A 21,806-nucleotide genomic window follows, 5' to 3' on the forward strand; every position below is an offset into this window, starting at 1 on the left:
ACAAAAGGATGCATTTATAGGGAATAAATGTATTACTTAGTAAGATGAGATGCAAGATGTAAGTGACCCATGAAAAAAATAACCTGGCAGCAGTTTCTTGGTTATTCACTGTGATCAGGCCAATTACAGGGAGCCAGCGTCAGAAAGGCCATGGTGACCTGCTAATGCTGGGGCGGCAAAAACTTTACCTTCTTAGGGTCTCTGGCTGGGCCTGCGAATTGAATTTACCCGAAAAGATAACACGAGAAAAGCACACACATTTATTCAATACACTTTTTACAGTGACCTCAGAGCCTTCATGGGGAAATGACCCAAAGAAGTGGCAAAAACTTAACTGCTCATATACTGGGTTAAACAAAGAGAGAGGAGTGTGGAAAAGTAACTACAATAAAATGGGGAGACTAAAGGAGGGTAGTTATTTTAACAAGGTCCCTTTGTACAAATTCTGCTAGACTCAACTCCCTCTCTGGGGGTAAAAATGTCTCTTTTCCTCCTGGCCGAGGGAGGGCTGTTCTCACACGAGAGTTTCATCTTTTTTTTTTTTTTTGCACCTGCTGTTTTCCAGATGTCTTTAACTCAACATAATCAATATGGAAGGCTGCACGTTTGCAGGTCATGCGCCCTGAAGGCCTTCGCTAACATTACCAACACTGTTTCTCTGTCCTAGGAATGGGAGCTCCACTGGGCAGAACAATATTTCTTCACATTTCTTGAATGTCGAAGTGCTGCAAGAAACTGATGAATCTTCTGTGCTTCCCACGGTGCATCAACACGTGTTGAATGAGTGTTCACTTGTTGAATAAAAAAATGTGGTTGGATGGGACGGAGTTGTTCTACCTGGAAATAAGAGGCTTGACTAGGAAGTGTCTCCATTGCCAGTCCCAGAGCAATGGTTTTTGGTAAGTGGTTTAATTTTTTAGACTTTGCAAAGGTCTGATGAGAAATGGGTATGAACTACAACGTTAAGAGGGTGTCGCTGACTTACTAAGTAATACTGGGAGTCTGCTGTGGGTAGTGTGAGATTTGGCATCAGAATATCTGAATCTGACAAAAACTCGGCAGGACGGCAGGACGGCAGGACCTCCTTACACGGTCATTTCACACCTCTGGACCTCAACCTCTACATCTGTGAAATGAAAATTAGGTTAATACCTGCCAAGACGCCAACATATAGTGTTTAAAACCAGTAATTGCCGAAACCGGTTTGGCTCAGTGGATAGAGCATCCGCCTGTGGACTGAAAGGTCCCGGGTTCGATTCCGGTCAAGGGCATGTACCTTGGTTGCGGGCACATCCCCAGTGGGAGGTGTGCAGGAGGCAGCTGATGGATGTTTCTCTCTCATTGATGTTTCTGGCTCTCTATCCCTCTCCCTTCCTCTCTGTGAAATATCAATAAAATATATTTAAAAATAAATAAAACCAATAACTGAGAAGTAACAGTATTAACATATCGTCTTAAAATACCGAGATAATTATCAGGTGAAATAATTTAAAGGGTTGGAACTATTTGCCTCTGAAGAGCAGGGCTGAGGGGTACGAAGGATTAAGTGAAAAGGCTGCTGCTTTTCATTATGAGCCTTTGAATGCGGTATCAGCGAGCTCCTGCTGTGTACAAGGAACAGCTTTATTTAATTAAACCTAAGTTTGCAGCGAGACGCCACGCTCTGCAGATGGGAAACGCACCTACGGGCTGCGGCAATAACACGGGTTCAATCCAGCGGGTGTTGTGGGTGGATCGGACCGGCCACTCGGGGGCGGGATTTCGTGAGGACACGTGAGTCCATGGGATTCTCGCGGTGATGGAGGTTCCAATTGGAACCCTATTAGGACGCAGACAGGCAGCCCATTCCCTGCGGCTCTTTAAGGTGAGGTCAGCCGGCCGGATGTGACGTAACGCGATGCGAGAGGCGTGCGTCTGCGCAGTGAGGGGAGATAGGAGGCCCGGCGACGTGCGTCTGCGCAGTGCGGGGCTGAGGGCCCTGGTAGGGAAGCGTGCGTGCGTGCGTGCGTGCGTGCTCCCGTGCGTCCCCGCTTGCGCCCCGTTTAGTCCGGTTCCGGTTCAGTTATCCCGGTGCAGAAGTGCTGCGGAGCGGGAAGCGGAGTCGTGACTGTGGGAGGAGAGGAGAGGCGAGGTTCGGGTCGGGGCCTGGGAAGCTCGGCGCTTGCGCAGGCCGTGGCGCTGCGGGTGGCGAGAGGGCGCCTGGCCCCTCGGCTGGACCGTCCCGCGCCGCCGGGGCGGGGCCTCGGGAGGAAGCACCCCAGAACGGGTCCCCGACTTCGCCGTCTGAGCACCGCGCGGCCTTCTAGTACAAGTAGATACGTTTTCCGCTGCCAGCGCGGAAGCAACGCTAAAACTTCCAAAATTGTGTGCATAGCATCCCACCGGTTTGGGAGTAGTTAATCCTGTGTTGTTGAAGTCGTAGTAAAATAGTCTGTTTGGCAGGGACTACAAACTTCCCAGAAAAAGAAGGGGCCGCTGTCAGTGAAAGAACTAGCTAGTCGGGTTGCTTTTTGTGAGGGGATTCCCATTTTTTCGCCATCGTAAAAAAAACCTGTGTTCACATTTTAAGCTGTTACCCCACCCCACCCCCGCTCCGAATTTTTAGTAGAGTTATTGGAACTAAAAGAAAAAAAAATCCCCTCCAAAAATTTTATAGGCCAGTTGCTGAAGACTGTGAATTTAGTATTTTGCCCATGCAACGCTTTAGTCATTTCTCTGTAAAAGAAACGTACTGCAAAAAGAGAAAACGCTGCATTGTGTGAAATGCAAGACCCGTGCCCTTGTGTCTTAGAAAACTTCATGTGCGATATATTATTAGAAATTGGATTTTTAAAAACATGGTCAGAAAAATTAAATATGGACACGGGTGAGCAACCGTACTGTGTTTTCATCTCAGAAAATACAGCAATTGAAATTCTGTGTAAACCAATGTTAACCAAAAATGCTTTTTTTCATAGTCAGGGGTGTTTGTCTATCAGAACTGTTTCCCTGGGAGGCACTTAGTTACTCTGCTTAAAAATGACCCAAAACTTTAAAATTGTGGCTATTCCAGGGTCGCAGTAAAAGTTTTTAAAGTACCTTTTATCTTTTAAATCAAGTCTTTAAAAACACAGCGTAAAAATGGCTTCAAAAAGAGCGCTGGTCATCCTGGCTAAAGGAGCGGAGGAGATGGAGACGGTCATCCCCGTAGATGTCATGAGACGAGCTGGAGTAAGTCCCTCCCCCTTTTAAAAACCCGGTTTGACTGTCAAAAGTCATTTTGAATAAAAGTATTCAACTTTGTGAAATATTTCAGACATAACAGGCTGCATAATAATTACCTGTTTATCCAGTATCTACGCTTAATACTTGTCAGCTGTTTTCCCTGTTTCCATCAGAGCGTTTCTTGAAGAACACATGCTTTAAAGAGAGAGAACATTGCAGAGCACTCTGTGAATTTCCCCCATGCTGTTCCCCTCTGACCCAGAGATCAAGTAGCATGAGACTGTAGTTCTCATCTTGCTTCTCTGTGTCATATCCTATCTAATGAAAGAGTAATATGCAAATTGACCATCACTCCAACACAAAATGGCCGTCGCAAGATGGCCAGCAGGGGAGGGCAGTTGGGAGGGACCAGGCCTGCAAGGGAGGGCAGTTGGGGGCAATCAGGCCTGCAGGGAGGGCAGTTAGGGGTGACCAGGCCGGCAGAGGAGGGAAGTTGGGGGCGACCGGGCCTGTAGGGAAGGGCAGTTGGGGGGGACCCAGGCCTGCAGGGAGGGCAGTTAGGGGTGACCAGGCTGGCAGAGGAGGGAAGTTGGGGGCAACCGGGCCTGCAGGGGAGGGCAGTTAGGGGTGACCAGGCCTTCAGGGGAGGGCAGTTAGGGGCAAACAGGCTGGCAGAGGAGGGAAGTTGGGGGCGACCGGGCCTGCAGGGGAGGGCAGTTAGGGGTGACCAGGCCTTCAGGGGAGGGCAGTTAGGGGCAAACAGGCTGGCAGGGGAGCAGTTAGGCATCAATCAGGCTGGCAGGGGAATGGTTAGGAGGTGATCAAGCTGGCATGCAGAAGCAGAGGTAATCGGGAAGGCAGGCAGGCAAGCAGTTGGGAGCCAGCAGTCCTGGATTGTGAGAGGGATGTCCCAGATTGGAGAGGGTGCAGGCTGGGCTGAGGGACACCCCCCCCCCCCCCCCCCCGTGCATGAATTTCGTGCACCGGGCCTCTAGTACCTATATATGTCATCTAGGCCCATTGTGAATCCGTAAATAGCATTTACTCAGTGCTAGGTATCATTCTAAGCGCTTCTAGAAACTTGTTTGAATCTTACAACAACCCTGTGTGTTATTGCCATCCTTATTTTACAGTTGAAGAAACGGAGGCAAGAGACAATAAAGTGCCCCCACTGTAGGGTTAGTAAGTGGAAGAGCTGGGACTCACACCTGGTGGTCTGGCCCCAGAACCTGGGAACCCCTCATTCCTCCGGTTCTCCGTAGTGACGACACGTGCAGGTCCAGGGAGTTCATTTAAAATTGCTGCCTGGTGTTACACGGTGGATATGCCGCCATCCGTCTTCCTAAATTCATTCTGGAGTATTGTCTCACGGCGTTACAATACTGTCACGTTCTCGTACAGGCTTCCTTGCACAAACGTGTGGAAGGGTCCCCAGGCTCAGTGCCTGAAGGTGAACTTGGTCCCTAGTTGGTGTTACTAGATTTTGTTAAATGACTCCCAGTACCAGCATGTTGGACTCACCAGCCGTGTAGGGACATCCCCATTGTCCCCGACCCAGCTCTTGGTATGGTCAACTTTGTAAATCTTTGCCAGAGAAAGCAGCATTTCCTCGCTTTACTGGCAGCAGTGACTCTGCACGGTGGGTTAGTGATAGAAGGACCATAGAATTTACCTCCCAAACCAGAACACCTGTGGGAGAAAGGACACTAACCAGACGGGGTGCTGGGAGCATCTAATCGGCACCATCCCAGGCACACGGGGACGGACCTCGTTAGTAAATGCATTTCGCCGATTTATTAGCTCAAAGCCAGTGTGGTTTTGTTGCCGTATTTCCTGTCACTTATTTTAAAACCCAGGGCAGCTGTGCAGGCGTGACTGTTTTGGTGTTAAATACCACGATGACCTCTTTCTCTTAGATCAAGGTCACCGTTGCGGGTTTGGCGGGAAAGGACCCCGTGCAGTGCAGCCGAGATGTTGTCATCTGTCCTGATGCCAGCCTGGAAGATGCCAAAAAAGAGGTTCGTTCTCTGTGCTTGAAACTCCTCCTCCCTCTGGCTGCTTTATTGGTTTCTTGAAAGGTCTTTTTTTTTTTTTTTTTTTTTAATATATTTTATTGATTTTTTACAGAGAGGAAGGGAGAGGGATAGAGAGTTAGAAACATCGATGGGAGAGAAACATCGATCAGCTGCCTCCTGCACACCTCCTACTGGGGATGTGCCCGCAACCAAGGTACATGCCCTTGACCGGAATCGAACCCGGGACCCTTGAGTCCGCAGGCCGACGCTCTATCCACTGAGCCAAACCGGTTAGGGCTTGAAAGGTCTTATGAGTCCGTCTAAGGCTGCTGTTAGCACAGACCTGTTTTAGGAAAGTTACTTTGCTTGAATATCTTCCCCCCATCCGCCCCGCACGGGGAGGACTCTGCCTTTCTCCATCGTGTAGGCCCCTCCTGTGCTCAGTAAGGGGCTGGGTGGGCAGGTGGAGGGAGGGGACACTTGCAGGCGGCGGTGTCCCGGCTTCCACGGGCAGCCCTGCCTCCTGTTACAACTTTGTCACTTGGTAGAAGAGATCAGCTGCCGTGTTCCCATTCATTTCTGAGCCTTTCTTCGAAAGCCCCTCTTCCCTGTGCAGTGAGACAAGTAGTTGTGTGATTCATTTTGCGTGAACAACTCATCCCTGGTCAGTGGTTGGATTAAGGCAGGAGGAGGAGTTTCCCTTCAAATTGTGTCACTTTTTCAGTGTCTCTATGATTGTGGTTCGTCTGTCAGAGCTGAGGTCTCTTTCCTCAGGAGCTGCCCGCACATGGGCACACATACTTTTGCACACCCTTTCATGGGCGGCAGGCTTGCCCGGCCCGTGTGCCAGCCGTGTGGGCTCTGCCCTCTGGAGTGGAGATCTGGCAGGAAAGGAGGCAGAGCCAGCTCGTGATGGCCAGGTGTCCCCTGAGGAACCTGGGAGTCTGCGTCCCATGCCTTTAGCGGTCCTCCGCTGCGTGGGCCAAAGTTCCTTGTCTTTTAGGAAGTTCAGGTATGGCGGTGGTAGATTGTGGGGTATTGGAATATTGGTATTTACCTGTAAATGGTTGAAACTTTCCAAGTAGCACCTTACAAGTGAGAGTCGAGGTAAATATTCCTTCTCTTCTTTTTCAGCCCGTGGTGTTCTAGAACAGTTGTTACCTTTGTGTCCATGTGTGGGCCCGTTCAGAATTGAAAAGGAGTGAAAGAAAATCTATATTTTCTTTTTAGTATTTAATTTTGCTTGGTTTTAAAACAACAGTGGGATGTGTATAGTATCTAAAAGTAATTTTAAATAACAGATGTTGCTCTAAATATGGACTACATTTTCATTTTGTAATTTGCTTAATGACTAAATTTTTAAAACTTTTTTTAACATCTGAAAGCATTGTTAAAAAAATTTCCAGTTTGTAATTTCAGCAAATTTGAAGTCATTAGATTTCTAGGGTGTTTTGGTGTTTGGGACACTAAAATATTACATCGTATTTCTCCCCCAAGTTTCATTTCTCATAAGGTTAAAAATATTTTTCTTTGCCTGTTACTTAAAATTTGTTTTTCTTTTGACTACACTTCATTACTGTGTACATTCTTGTTGAAAAAGAACTCTTACAGTATAGACATACAGAAAGTTAAAATGTTGAATGTCTCATTCTCTCCCTCCCCTCCATCCCACACTGTTCCCCATTAGCAGTTGGAGTATCTCCTTTGTCAATGAGTGTCTGTATACTATACACATGTGTGTGGGGGTGTGTATCATGTACATGTACACCTGCATACACATATACATGCAGTTTTTACATGAAGGAGGTCATGCTACACCTGCAGTTCTGCAACATGGACGTCCTCTCATGCACAGACTTTCTACATGTTTTGCTGGTTACAACATTTCATCACAGAGATACACCTTAATTTATTTAACTTTTCGGTGAACAGTTTTTTGCTGTGACCCATATTTAAAATAGGAAAGTTTTATTGATGTTGCGTTCGTGCACATTTCAAATGAAATGTTATTTTTTAAACTGTTACAGGGACCTTACGATGTAGTGGTTCTGCCGGGAGGCAATCTGGGCGCACAGAATTTGTGTGAGGTAAGAACTGCATAAAGGAAGTGTTTCAGCGTGTGCCTGTGTTCTGTTGATTTTGCTGTTATTAAAGTATTTCAGGAAAGGGGCTGTGAATAGAATAGGAACAGGTGAAGTGAACAATTCGTCTTCATTTATTTTTTTAAATTATTATTATTATTTTTTTATATTTTATTGATTTTTTACAGAGAGGAAGGGAGAGGGATAGAGAGTTAGAAACATCGATGGGAGAGAAACATCAATCAGCTGCCTCTTGCACACTCCCTACTGGGGATGTGCCTGCAACCAAGGTACATGCCCTTGACCGGAATCGAACCTGGGACCCTTCAGTCCGCAGGCCAACGCTCTATCCACTGAGCCAAACCGGTTAGGGCTCGTCTTCATTTAAAGAAGCCATTTCTAATGACATACGCTACAGAAGTCAGCCGAGCTGGTGGACAGTAGCTAATGAACACATTTGGTGAACACAGTCCAGAGTTAGAGCACGTTTTCCCCTCTAAGCAGCAGAAGAAAAAGTGTATGTTCTATTCTGGTTACGCATAGAAGGATAAGAGCTTAGCTGTCTCCTCACCCATCGGGGAGCGGGGGAGGGGCTGCAGGGGCTGGGCTGCAGTTTGAATGAGAAGCCCATCTAGGCACAGGTGAGGAGTCCGCCTGCAGGGAGGGGGGAGGGGCGCGGCCAGGCTCAGGAAGCAGGCCGAACCAGACACCCGGGGCTGTGGGCCTGTCCTGACGCAACGCCACAGTCCCGATGTCCAGTTCTTTTCTCCTTGGAGTACCAGGGTGTGGGGGGAGTGGGGGACCACTGTGCCCGGGGAAGGCTGTTTTCCTCATCTCCACTTCAAATAGCTTTTTAAAATATATATAAATACATTCTTTATTGATTTCAGAGCAGAAGGGAGATGGAGAGAGAGACTGAAACATCAATGATTAGAGAGAATCATTGATCGGCTGCCTTCTGCACACCCCCTCCTGGGGATGAGCCTGCAGCTCAGGCATGCACCCTGAGCAGGAATTGAGCCATGACTGGTTCAAAGGTCGACGCTCAACCACTGAGCCACGCCAGCCGGGCAACTTCAAACATCTTTAAGGAACGGATGCCTTTCTCTTACAATAAGTGCCTTGATTGGGTTTAGGGAGGAATGTAGAAACATGAATTTGATAGTTTTTATATTAATCATCTAGATTAAGTACTGTTTACAAGTAGTTAGGTTTAAGATCTTGTGGATTAAGCTAAAATCAGATCCTGCTGAAGTTTCTAGCCAGATGCTGGCTTGTGGCTTAACGGGAACTCGGTGTGTTTGGTCCTGGACAGTCTGCTGCGGTGAAGGAGATCCTGAAGGAGCAGCACGGCCGCAAGGGCCTCATCGCCGCCATCTGTGCAGGTAACGTGCGGGCCCTCGCCGGCGGGTGCTGCGCGCGCTCTCAGAGCCACGTGACGGGGGACCTTGCCTCACGAGACCTTGTTCGAGTACTTCTTCCCCTTCGTAGAGTGTGGAAGCTTCTGGATCGGCCTCTTGGTTTGGGTGGCATGAAGGGGCTCATTTCAGAAATGAGTACAGCTGTTCTTTCTCCTCCCCGTGCTTTGGTCTGCGCTCTGAGAAACGTCGTGTTTTGTGTGTTTGGTTGACCTCGGAGGAAAACGAGGCCCTCTGGAATTCCGTAAACAGCTTGTTACAGCAAATCTCCACGCCAGGAAGGATCTCTGCCAGCACCGTCAGCAAGAACGGCCAGCCAGAAACACAGCAGCCCTGCCCTGCGCCTGCCCCGTGGCTCCGAGGCCTCGGCACTTCCTGCCTGGCCCTCGGTGCTGGTGCTGCATCCAGCACGGTGCTGCCTGCCACCTAGCTTAGAGGAAGGTCATGGTGCTTCATAGATGCCCCCACAGCTTAGAAACTCAGAAATATTTTCATTTCAATGCCATTTTTTTAAGAGGGAGAGAGAGAGATAAGAACATGGATGAGAGAGAGACATCATTGCTCGGCTGCCTCCTGCACACCCCCGTGGGGATCGAGCCCGTCCTGACCAGGAATCGAACCGTGACCTCCATAGTGTAATTTTGTCAGAGGTGCCTCCCTTGTCGTAGGTCTTTATTAAACGCTTGTCAAGAGTGAAGTGAATGGATGGATGGAATGGATTAAATGGGGCAGTGATGTTTTCTTCAGTACGGTGGGCTTTTACAATGGTTGTAGGCTGAGTGAAGTGAATGAATGGATGGAATGGATTAAATGGTGCAGTGATGTTTTCTTCAGTACGGTGGGCTTTTACAATGGATGTAGGCTGAGTGAAGTGAATGGATGGATGGAATGGATTAAATGGTGCAGTGATGTTTTCTTCAGTACGGTGGGCTTTTACAGTGGTTGTAGGCTGAGTGAAGTGAATGAATGGATGGAATGGATTAAATGGTGCAGTGATGTTTTCTTCAGTACGGTGGGCTTTTACAATGGATGTAGGCTGAGTGAAGTGAATGGATGGATGGAATGGATTAAATGGTGCAGTGATGTTTTCTTCAGTACGGTGGGCTTTTACAGTGGTTGTAGGCTGAGTGAAGTGAATGGATGGATGGAATGGATTAAATGGTGCAGTGATGTTTTCTTCAGTACGGTGGGCTTTTACAATGGTTGTAGGCTGAGTGAAGTGAATGAATGGATGGAATGGATTAAATGGTGCAGTGATGTTTTCTTCAGTACGGTGGGCTTTTACAATGGTTGTAGGCTGAGTGAAGTGAATGAATGGATGGAATGGATTAAATGGTGCAGTGATGTTTTCTTCAGTACGGTGGGCTTTTACAGTGGTTGTAGGCTGAGTGAAGTGAATGAATGGATGGAATGGATTAAATGGTGCAGTGATGTTTTCTTCAGTACGGTGGGCTTTTACAGTGGTTGTAGGCTGAGTGAAGTGAATGAATGGATGGAATGGATTAAATGGTGCAGTGATGTTTTCTTCAGTACGGTGGGCTTTTACAGTGGTTGTAGGCTGAGTGAAGTGAATGGATGGATGGAATGGATTAAATGGTGCAGTGATGTTTTCTTCAGTACGGTGGGCTTTTACAGTGGTTGTAGGCTGAGTGAAGTGAATGGATGGATGGAATGGATTAAATGGGGCAGTGATGTTTTCTTCAGTACGGTGGGCTTTTACAATGGTTGTAGGCTGAGTGAAGTGAGTGGATGGATGGGATGGATTAAATGGTGCAGTGATGTTTTCTTCAGTACGGTGGGCTTTTACAATGGTTGTAGGCTGAGTGAAGTGAATGGATGGATGGAATGGATTAAATGGTGCAGTGATGTTTTCTTCAGTACGGTGGGCTTTTACAATGGTTGTAGGCTAGGATCCTCGGGACTTTGTATGAGAGCCATGGTGGCCAGCGTTCTTTCAAAGGGTTCGAAAGGTCAGCAGATACGATGAAGACATAATTTGCCTTTTTCCTTCTTGCTCTCACAGGAGTGTTAACAGAGTGAGTCGATGTTTTTATTCGGGCATGGTGTGTGTGTTTGAGTATTGTGTTGTAAAGTTTCCCGGCTTTAACTTCTAACAGGGCAGTTATTAAGAGAGAGAACCCCCATGAAAGCTAGCGGGTTCCTAAGACCTAAATGTTTGAGAACCGCGTGTGAGAGACAGGGAACAGTAGCAGCGGGGACCGCCCTGCAGGCGCTGTCCTTGGGTCCTGCTCAGCACCAGCTTCTTGACCTGCCCTTGGGCACAGGGACTTCTCTGCTGGCGGACTGGTCAGGCAGCCCCTGCAGCTGCGCCCTCTTTGGGGAGGGGAGCAAGGCGTAGGTCCGCTTAGCTGTGTAAGGACTTCGTCCAGGTGCCCCAGCCTCGATCTTCGTGCTCTCGCCGAAGGAGGAAGGAAACCTTGGGGCTGGGGCTGTTCCCTGCAGACTCTGCGGAAAGTAAACCACATGTCAGCTCGCCCTGTGTCGCGGGATAGCAGGTTATCAGCCACATCTGGTTCGCTGTTTTCATTCAGGCCAGCCCGAGTGCTCAGACCTTAGAGTCATTTACACTGACACGAAAAAGCGACAGCGCGCTAACCGTGCGCTTGTGTCGTTCAGGGTCCTGCCCCTCTCTCCTGGGTGCTGCAAACAGGGAGAAGTGTGATGAGAAATGAGATGATTCTCGGTGTTGCAGTTACAAATGGGGAACAGAAAGAATGTGAGCTTAGTCCCAAATACGGAGTGAGTGAGACAGAGTGGAAGGGAGACTGCTGTGAAAATACAGTAAGAGAGGTTCACTCAGGGTGGGGGAAGGGAAAGGAAGCCTGGACGTGGAGCCAGCAGCCGGCCATGCCTGAGTCTAGGTACAATCTCAGGGAGCCCTGGAGGGGTTGGGGTGGCCGAGGTGTTCTTTCTGTAAGTCACCACACGGTGGCGCTGCAGGCTTCCTCTCCTCTGCCTAAGGAGATTCTGTCTACTGTTCACCCTGCCTCCTGCTAGAGCTGGTCTCTGCAGAATTTGAAGTAATAGTAGTAGTTAAATATCTCTTCTCTCATTTTCCAAATAGGATCTGGAAGCCCCAGACAGCAGTAATAATGAGCTTACCATAGTGAGTAAGGCATCAGCAGGTTTCTACATTCAACCGTAACATAAAGGTATTGACACGTCACTGTAGGCAGCAAATGTATCGTGACAGGAGCAGCCTAAAAACTCCTGTGCGCCCACTCTCCGCACGGCACAGGCACCTCCTCGGATTGCTTGAAACATACGATCATGTAGGTAATGACTCCTTGTTTTCTTAAAATCTTAGAAAATAAGAATAAAGGGTCATTCGTGAGTTCATCAAAATAAAAAAGTGAGTGATAATGATGCAGTTTTTATAGACTTTTAAAACTTGCTGCCATGCATAGCTGTCTCATACTGAGGATCAAAGTAAGGTGGAGAGAGACATCAAATATATTTGAGGCTTTTGATTGAAGAGATGTAAGTCAGGACTGGGTCTGAAACTGACACCTGGCGTTGGCAGAAAGCTCATGTAATTCCGTGTTACTTGATCTTCTTCGTAGCAGCGGGGGTCTGAGTAGCCTGTTGGTTGGTTATAGAACTGCTTTCTACTTGGATTCATGTTGCAAAGTGAAAGGCCAGTAAGAGCTAGTGCTCGGGTTGCTGAGACTCAAGTGTGTGGACTGTCCTGGGGCCTGAGCCACAGGCCCCACCACTTGGGAGGTCGGGTGCGATTCTGAAGCATGTTGTTCTGGGTGTGACGTGAGGGCTTAGAGCGTGTGTGTGTGTGTGTGTGTGTCTTAGAGAAAAAAGGTAGAATAACCAACTTTAAAAAGTTTTTAAGATCATGTAACAATGGTTTAAAACCTTCTTGGTTTTAGTTCTTATTTGAGGAACCTGTTAGAAAATCTGCTTGGGATTGTCCATATCAGTGAAGTCGTCCATGTCAGTGAATACATGTTGATAAATTTCATTTTAAGAGGAAAGATACAGAGGACCGCAAATTGACATTTGTTTGTGGTTCTTCTCTTAAGTAGCTTTAATAGCATTAGTGCCTTCATATCTCAGACGTGCAGACATTTCACAGGAAGCTCCTCATTTTAATAGCCTCACTAGTCCCTGGTCTGTTTGGCTGGCTGGATGGGTGAGTGCGGGTTTTTTAGATTCAAGTGGGAAAATAAAAGTGCTCTCTGAAATAGCAGTGAGGCCCAGGAGTCCGGAGGGACTGCTGTGGAACTAAAATTTTCCTTTGTCAAGAGGAAGGTGAACTTTGTCAGACGACAGGGGTCTCCCCACTCTTACACACTGACATGCACATTGCCTGTTCCTTGAGGCGGGGCCACAGTCTGTTTACCGGTGTGCTCCGTGGGTGTCAAGGTGAGACTTTTTGATGAAGTGGTTTTTGATGTTTTTTGATTTTGTGTACTTGCCGGAAGTGCTCAGGAGATGGTTTATTATAAAGACTAGAGGCCCAGTGCACAAAATTCATGCACAGGTAGGGTCCCTAGGCCTGGCCGGCGATCAGGGCCGATCTGTGGGGTGATCGGCAGGGTGATCGGGGGTCCCTGCTGGTGCCAGCCTGGCCCACCAACCAAGCAGGGTGATCGGGGGGGGTGGGGGGGGCGGCGCTGGCCTGCTCATCAGCCAGCCCTGCCCCCCTTACCCCCCGATTGCCCCACTGCCGCCGCAGGTCCACCTTCCTCTGTAGGAGGTGATGGGGGGGTGGTGTGGTGCCAGCCTGCTTGCCGGCAGGCCCCGCCCCCTGCTGCTGCCCGCTTGCCGGCTGGCCCCGCCACTAGTCGCCTCCCTCTGCAGGGCTACCAGCAGGGCAATCAGGAGGGTCCCCGCTGGCACCCGCCTTGGCTGGCCTGGGTCCTGTGGGCGAGGGGCAGCTCCTGCGTTGAGTGTCTGCCCCCTGGTGGTCAGTGCGTGTCATAGCGACTGGTCGTTCTGCTGTTCAGTGGATTTGCATATTAGGCTTTTATTGCATAGAAAGGTACTTTACCTGTCGTACTAAAAAGTACGTAACTTCAGAATCATAAGTATATTTTAGGTAAGAGCCTCCTAGTTTGGAAGAATATTTTTGCTGCTGCAATTTTTAAGACATGGTTTTTTCAATAACTACATTTAAGTCTTTTTTATTAATCTTCTTTTTAGGTCCTACAGCTCTGCTGGCTCATGAAATAGGTTTTGGAAGCAAAGTTACAACACACCCACTGGCTAAAGACAAAATGATGAATGGGAGTAAGTATATGCTTATGTTTTAAGGTACAAACAGACCTTCTGAGAAAGCTGCAATTTAGCGTCGTTTCCCACCGGTGTGATCTGTCCGTAGAGGCTGCCTGTGGGTTGAGGGGTGCTGTGCTCCTCGCTTTCTCTGCAAATGTTTTCACCAGAGAGAAGGTGCTGACGGGGCAGAGGCCCGTGTGTGGGGCCAGGCGGGGGCGGCTCCTGCTGTCCCAGGTGGAAGTGCTGGTGACAGGCCAGGTCAACTAGTGTTTCTACCAAATACTTTGCCAGGGGCCTGAGGGTAAATCTTCACCCGACAGCCACTTCAGAAAGTGCCCTTTGCCCGTGGTCCAGAGTACAACGCACGTTGCTCTCTTCCGTCAGCGAGGCCTGGGTGGCGGCTGTTGCCTGGGGCGACCCGTTGCTTTTACAACATCAGCTGGACGTCTCACCTGTGTTAGGTGATGCTGACGAGAGGAGTTTCTTTCGTGGTGAGAAAGCACACAGGACGCGAGGGTGACGTCAATGCCTGTTTCTCCTCTGACTGCTCAGTTTTGTGTGTGCCTCCAGAACGTTCTCTGCGTCTGCTCATTATCCTCTGTAGTTTGATGTTTTTACTCAGATGAGAGCTGCCAAGTCTTGTCCTGCAGCTTGCTTTTTAAAACTAACATCGTCTTGAAGGTATTTTTTTGTTATTTATCAAAAATTTCTTTAATTCTCTTGGGAGGCTTATTATTTGGAGGCTGTAGAAGGAGCATGACATTGCCTGTCCTCCAGGAGTGACCTGCTCCAGAGACACCTCCATCCCATTTAAAGCACAAGGTGTAGCATTCGAGCAGCACAGTGCAGCCCGGCCCCGGGTGTCTGCGCCTCCTGAGCAGCGCTCCCTCGGTAACGGGCTGCCTCTCCTGTGCGTTCAGAGCAGCAGCCGGGAGTGCCTTTCGTAGACAGGTGCTGTCTCCTGCTGTCTGCCTGGCGTGCATGTGGCAGAGGCAGAGACCCTGAACTCGCACAGAGAAAGGAAGGTCACACCTGTGTGGGTGATGGCAAGAGAATCGGACATTTCCAGTACAAACCAAGCGCGGTTCACCTGGCATTCATCTGGTGTGGAAAGTGAGTTTAAAACTCCAGCCAGCCAAAAACCAGCGAATAAAAGACAGACTAAATAGTATCAAAAGCTGATCTGAAGGTACTGTGCAGCTGGCCCATTGTCTCCCCTCAGGCCTGCTCGGGGCTGGTCTTCTGAACTAAAACATAAAGGACAACAGCTAACGTATCTTACAGCAAAGGAAGCATTTCTCATTATATTGCTGTTTTTTAAAATAAATAGGCTTATTTTTGAGAGCAGGTTTAGGTTCACAGAAAAATCAAGCAGAAAGTAGAGTTTCCATGGACCTGCTGCGCCCACGCGCAGTCTCCCTCACCACCAGCTTCCTTTCCTGCACCAGGTGGGACACGGGTCACAGTCCTGAACTGACACCGACACGCTGGCGTCCCTGTAGGAATTTAGCTGACTTTGCAGTAATGAGATTTGGAGGGTTGAGACGAGCTGAATCGGGCTTCTGTAGTCGTTACGATTTATTAGGAAGCAGGTGTGCACACAACACGTGCCTGAAGGTGTGTCTGTTGTGTCTGCTTCTGTGATGCCACCGGAGCGTGAGTAGGGGTGGGGGCAGGAAAATGAGATGGGAGCTCAGGCGTTCACACGGTCCGAGCACATGTATTATCTCGACAGCCTCACCGTCCCCCGGTGCCCATCTCTTTCCTGATGAGATGGGCTCAGAGGCCAGGCCAGAGCTTGGCGGGCTTGGGGCTTAGTTGGTGAACCCTAGTGTGAAAACAGCGTGTGAGGTCTGCCCCTCGGAGCGTTCCGAGGCAGGAGCTGGCTTACTTCCTGGGGTCCCCCTGGGCGAGGCCCTCCTGCTGGGCATCACCGGGAACTTACTAGGTCAGTGCAAGACTTTTTATTCAAATGAGCAATCCCATCCAAGGGGCAAAGTGGTTCCATGTCTCACTGTTTAAAACATGCATTTCTGCAGCGCTCACTTGTCCGCTGCTTGAGAAGCATCCGGATGCCGGTCACAGCGGTGAGGAGCAGGGTCTCAGCCAGGCGCCCACTCCCTGCGACTGCGCAGGCCCTCTCAGCTCTCTGAGCCTCAGTTCCTCCTCATGTCGTCGGAGGGTAACAGCAGCACCTGCCTCGGGGTTGGTGAGGGTTCAGCGAGTTAACGTGTTTAACACCCTTGGAACGCTGCCCGGCCTGACCGTGTGGAGGAGGGCGAGCTGGGGCAGGCCCTCCCGCCATTCTCCAGTAATAGCGCCCCCCTCTGTACTAGTGATCAGCTTCACTGGGTCCCCACAATAGATGTGACCCCCGACGCCTGGTGCGCAGGGTTGGCGACTTTTCCTTGAAGGTCACACTGGAAATGTTCCAGGCTTTCAGCGACTTGGGGGGTGCCAGAGGCGCCGTGTCAGTGGCCTCCCAGGTGCTTTTTCTCTGAAGAGACTTCGGGCTTCAGGGCGTTTGCTTAAAGCAGAGGAAATGAAGCCCGCGCCAGATGGATTGTGAGGTGTGCATTTGACAAGTTCCAAGTCCTCTCCCTGGGCAGCCCTTGCTAGTGAGTGGGTGTGCGCTGTTTTCCCCCTCGACGCCACGAGGGGGCGGCAGTGGATCAGGGCGGACCATCGGCTCTTCCTGGTGGAAATTCTGAGAAGCTCCATGGAACATCTTTAAACGTCTTTAACCGGTTAAGGGTGTTTGTTATATTTTACTCGTAAAGAGATTAAGGGAACCATTTGGGATGGTGCCTCCCGCTGCCCAGTCCCGGCAGCTCATCCCACGGCCGTGGGAGACCCGGCTCAGCCGGTTTTCTCGGTTAGCATCGGAAACGCTCGTGGCCTGCTTGGCATCGGTTCGTGAGGTGAGGCGATGAAAACCCCTCACACCGAGGTCTCTGATGCTGCAATAGTGTCACTAGGAGGTTTTTCGATGTACTGTGTTCCGTTATCTCAGTACGTCTCTGGATTTTAAAAAATACGTATTTTTTGTTATTGATTTCAGAGAAGAAGGGAAAGGGAGAGGAAGATAGAAACATCAGTGATGAGAGAGAATCATTGTTTGGCTGCCTCCTGCACGCCTCCCAGTGGGGATTGAGTCCACAGCCTGGGCATGTGCCTTGACTGGGAATCGAACCGTGACCTCTGGTTCATAGGTCCACCCTCAACCACCGAGCCACGCCGGTTGGGCTATTTTTTTTAATCACCTGAGGATACGTTTTTATTAATTTTTAGAGAGAGCAACACCGATGGTTGCCTCTTGTATATGCCCTGACTGGGGATCAAACTTACAACCTGGTATGTGCCCTGACTGGGATTCGAACCTGTAACCTTTTGGTGCCCGGGACGACGCGCCAGCCAACTGCGCCTCGTCCTGAGGAGATGAAGAGAAGTTGTTAGCGGTGGTGTGAACCATGTTGGGAGGACAGGAGCCTCGGTGTGGCTTCCGAAGCCGTTGTGACGACAGCTGCGTGCTTCTGCGTAGGGGTCCCGAGGTGACTTCTGTGCGAGTCATTGAACAGCTTTTCCTGAGCCTCCTTAGGCGCTGGGCGAGGGCTCGGGGCGGGGAGGTTTGGTCCGAAGGGTGTGTGCTGCGGGCCTGGCTCCAGCCGCAGTGGCAGGATGCGGCCAGAGCGCAGAGGACCCTCCGCAGCGTGGCCCTCCCTAACCGTCATCCGTGTCCCACGTCGCTGCGGGGCACCGCCTCCCACTCGGTTGCCCAGGACAGACCGCTGGCGTCATCCTTGATGCCTCTCTGTGTCCAGTTCTTCACTAAGTTCTGACGTTTCATCTCTCAGCAAATCTCAGACCTTCATTTCCTCTGTTGCCGTCCTCCCCCCCGGGGGCAGGTGCCTTCCTGTCCCCTCTGGTTCCTCCCAGGGCCTTGCGCACCGTGACGCGGGTGCCGTCTTCCTTAGGCGCTGGAGGACGTTGGCTAAGGCGAAGGCTCTCGAGGGGAGAGAGCTGGCGAGGCTCTGACTTGCCCTGTGGGAAGGTCACCTTCGTTGGTGCTGAGCAGGCCGTGGGGGAGGGGCAGTCACCCGGAGCCTTGGAGGAGGCGTGGTGGACAGGAGCGTCCTTCAGTCTCCGGGGCTTGGGCCGTGTCCGTGGGCCATGGATGTTGTAGGTCCAGTCTTTGAAGAGTGGGCAGTAGCCCAGCAGCTGACCACTTGTTCAAGCTGTGTCCCTGTGGCGAGGGTGCCGTGACCCTGCGGGGAGGGTGCCGTGACCCTGCGGGGAGGGTGCCGTGACCCAGCGGCTGAGGCAGGGAGGCGGTCACAGGCCTCTCCATTTGACGCTGCAGTGGAAGCAGCAGCCGTGAGCGGAGCGTCTGGGCGAGGGAGCAGGAACGACCGGGTGAGCTCAGGAACGGGGCTTCCACGCGGGGAGTGAGGGGGACAGTGAGGGGCTGGTTCTGATGACACCTGGGCCGGGGGAGTCCGTGCGGAGGAACCCCACCTTGTGTCCGAGTCGTGCTCAAATGGAGCCGGAGCACACTTCCTGTCACTGTATTTGCAGAAACACCGCCAATTGAGGGGTGCAGAAGGAACAGGGTCCCTGAGAAACGAATGTGGGGTCTCCCCCCACAGCCCCTCCCCCCCCCCAGCATGTCCCGCTGTGGTGGTGTGCTGGAGGCAGCAGCAAGTGTGTGCACAGCAGGTGGCTTGTGCCGTCCGCACTGACCAGCCTCAGCCGCCTTCCCTCCGGCACTCGCGGAGGGCCAGCAGTTGTCCCCCTCCCCTTCGGGGTCCCTGGCCCAGGCCCTGCGGTAAAGACAGATTATCCAGAAGGAAAAGGGGGGTTCCCATGGGAGACGTCTCCCAGAGGAGATGAGTTACTTCCCAGTGGCTGAGGTCCGACTTAGGTATTATCTCAGCAGGACGGGGAGGGGGTCGGGGGAGAGGCCTCGGGGGAGGAAGTGGCTTAGGGACGATGGATGGCCTTCGGGAGCAGCTGGGAGGGGTGATGGACCGGGTGACCAGCCGTCTGGGTGGTGCCTCTGGCCTCCTCCCCGGGATAGGAGTGCCCCCTCCCGGCTAAGGAAACCCCTGGAGGGTTATGGCACCGAGCGCCTCAGGAGGACCTGTGTTGAGGTGCATGTGGGGACGGGCAGGGTCGGAGAATGCCGCCGCCTCCTGCACTGGCTCTGTTTCAAGCGCCCACAGCTCAGAGCAACACGTCTGGGCGGCGTATTGGGGGGTGGCATGTCGTGAACGCCTACAGTCACATTTGGGGGGCTGTTCTGCTACCCTTCAGGTTGCAGAACTGACACGTGAGTATTTGTTGTTTAACAAATGGAGTAATTAGCGTTCACTCTCCTGGACACTAGGAGGCCTTCTGCAGCTGCAGGGAACTTAGTGACTTAGTGTGGCCATTGGTCGGGGTCCCAGCTGGTCTGTCCCTGCCCAGTGCTGAACCCCTTCTCGCACATCTCCCACTGGGCGTGGGGAGCTGGAGGGCCTAGTTGGGAAGGGCTGGCCAGAGTGTGTGGTGTTTGTTCGCTGATGTGAGCCCGGGATGCGCGGGACAGGGAATGGAGTTGCTGAGCGATGCTCACTGTTGTGTGGGGTAGCCCTGCAGGACGTAACCCTTCTTTATTTTCCGCCCAGATCATTACAGCTACTCAGAGAACCGCGTGGAGAAGGACGGCCTGATCCTCACAAGCCGCGGGCCGGGGACCAGCTTCGAGTTCGCCCTGGCGATTGTGGAGGCGCTGAGCGGCAAGGAGGTGGCCGAGCAGGTGAAGGCCCCGCTGGTGCTGAGAGACTAGCCTCGGCCTGGGAGGGGTTAGGGGCCGCTGGTCCCCCTTCCTCTGTGTTTGTGCTGCTGTGGGGAAGCCGAGGCGCTGCCCTGGGAATGGGGTGCCAGGCTTCCTCAGATTCTCCCCACACCTGTGTCCCCACATTTCCGAACCTCGGTGGCAGAATAAACAGACGTGTAGCAAACTACCGGGTCCTTCTTTCATCTCTCATTTCTTTTGTGGAACTAAATGCATCATCAGCTTTGAGAGCAGCGCTTAGCTGTGCTGCAGGTGAAAGTGAGGGGCAGCGGCCCCGTGCGATGCGTGGTTTTTAATAAGATTCCTTGGTCTTCGCCGCCTCTGGCTCAGAGCCCTGGGAATTTCCTGCTGCTGAGAGTGATCATGGTGTCTTGTGTGAACGAGGTTGCTTTGGGGTCCCGCCCGAGGGTGGGGCTGGATGCCCACGGAGCCCTGATCTCGGGAGGGAAGGCCAGTGACTGAGCCGGTTGTGGTGTAGTGCAGCCCCCAGCACCCCGCAGGGACAGGCCTCGGTCCTTCCTCGGGGCTTCCACGTGGGGACCCCATGCTCCCACACCAGTGCGCTGGGCCAGCTCCGCAGGGAAGACGCCTCTGCGAGGCCGCGCCCTGCCTGCCTCCTGCCCCTGCGGTCACTGACGCCCTTCCTCCCCTCTGTGATCCCGGTCTCCGTGGGAAGGGGTTCTGGCCTGTGCTGTCCTGGCAGGCTCCTCACCCACCAGGGCGTGTGGGCCCTCGACGAGCTGGTTGTCAGCGCACAGGGAGCAGCCTGGGCGTGCGGCCGGCGTCCAGGGGAGGGTGGGCCTGGGCCGGGCCCTCACCTGTGGAACCTGAGGATTGCTTGTTGGTGTGGGACAGCCTACACACACACAAATGCATGCACACGCACACGCACACCCTCACGCGTGCGCATGGAACTCCTCTCGGTATGTGTGCAGCCAGGACAAAAGGCGCAGACGAGATCAAAGAGGCTGCGATGACTCGCAGTGAACCGCATCTCCGTGGCGGCTGGGCCGTGAGGGCGGCTGTCGTGGTGGAGCTTGGGACCCAGGCCCTCTTCCCATTCCGAGGAGCCCTCGGCTGGTGGAGAGCTTTATGAGTCGGTGCAGCCTCTGTTTCTCCTTCTCAGGTAACGACTCCCAGCTGTTCACCCCTGGGAACCACCCCGCTCCCACGAACGAGGGTGAAACACACCTGGGGTGGGCATGCCCAGGCCCGCCAGGCAATCAGCCTTCACCCCGACCCGGCCCAGGTGAGGCCGCTCAGCAGCGCTGCCATCCTGGGCTCGGCCCTCGCTGCCAGTGGTCTCGGTGCTGGGCCAAGGGCACAGGCAGAGACACGGGCCGTGGACAGCCACCTCGTCACGTGAGAAGGACCCCCACACAGGTGTGGAGAGCTGACACGTGACTGGGCTTGCTGACAGGAGCCAGCGTCAGCCTGCTTCCCTCGTGTCCCACTCCCTGTGCGTGACGGGCACAGTGGCGCGGGAGCGGAGCGGGGCCAGGCCTCCCAAAGCAGCGGCCCTGAGGCCACTGGACAGAATGGCACCCGCCGTGCAGCCCAGCCCCCGCCCGCCCGCCCCTGTGGCCTGTTACTGCTCTCTTCCCGCCTCTGCTCGCACAGACCTGCAGAGACCAGGTGGCTGGTATCAGACACGCGGGCCCCGGCGCCTCCCTCCTGATAGCCCCGGAGCAGCCGGAGGCGTGGGGGGCGATGAGCCGGGCTGCGTCCTCACGGAGCCCTGGACCCGAGGCAGGCAGGTGAGAGTCCTTAAATGAGGACACGTGCAGTCGCACGTCCTGATCAGCGCTGAAGGCCCAGGACTGCACGGTGGTGGGCGGGTAGCAGGTCTCGGGTTCATCCCGTCAGCAGGTCGCTCTGTGCCCGCTGTGTGCCCGCCTCCGCCTGGGGGCTGTAAGCCACCGAGAGACACACAGTCTGTCCTGGAGTTTGTGTTGTGGGGGAGGGAAAGAAGGCAAACCTGAGAACATCTGCCCCCGTGAAG

At 52.3% G+C, this 21,806-nt stretch overlaps 1 protein-coding gene across 3 annotated transcripts; it reads left to right on the top strand.

Moving 5' to 3' along the window:
- The first annotated feature begins 1,923 nt into the window (after positions 1-1,923).
- PARK7 (Parkinsonism associated deglycase) lies at positions 1,924-19,971 on the top strand. 3 transcript variants are annotated; one of them, XM_080658398.1, is made up of 7 exons: positions 1,924-2,131; positions 3,099-3,210; positions 5,121-5,222; positions 7,247-7,306; positions 8,616-8,685; positions 13,897-13,983; positions 19,635-19,971. In XM_080658398.1, the coding sequence occupies exons 2-7, from the start codon at positions 3,121-3,123 to the stop codon at positions 19,793-19,795; spliced, it is 570 nt and encodes a 189-aa protein (XP_080514524.1). In that variant the 5' UTR covers positions 1,924-2,131; positions 3,099-3,120; the 3' UTR covers positions 19,796-19,971. The 3 variants fall into 3 exon arrangements, with proteins under 3 accessions (XP_080514524.1, XP_080514525.1, XP_080514526.1); XM_080658399.1 differs by having other exon boundaries at positions 1,935-2,311; XM_080658400.1 differs by having other exon boundaries at positions 2,018-2,126.
- Positions 19,972-21,806: the final 1,835 nt, after the last annotated feature.

Source organism: Plecotus auritus (assembly GCF_963455305.1).
Source record: "Plecotus auritus genome assembly, chromosome: 2".
Classification (NCBI taxonomy): domain Eukaryota; kingdom Metazoa; phylum Chordata; class Mammalia; order Chiroptera; family Vespertilionidae; genus Plecotus; species Plecotus auritus.

What these genes read in the sequence shown, in the direction of transcription:
- PARK7 (XM_080658398.1), top strand. Translation starts at nt 3,121, where the DNA reads ATGGCTTCAAAAAGAGCGCTGGTCATCCTGGCTAAAGGAGCGGAGGAG. An exon ending in ATGTCATGAGACGAGCTGGA is followed by an intron (nt 3,211 to 5,120) that starts GTAAGTCCCTCC and finishes TCTTTCTCTTAG; the next exon opens with ATCAAGGTCACCGTTGCGGG. An exon ending in CATCGCCGCCATCTGTGCAG is followed by an intron (nt 8,686 to 13,896) that starts GTAACGTGCGGG and finishes TCTTCTTTTTAG; the next exon opens with GTCCTACAGCTCTGCTGGCT.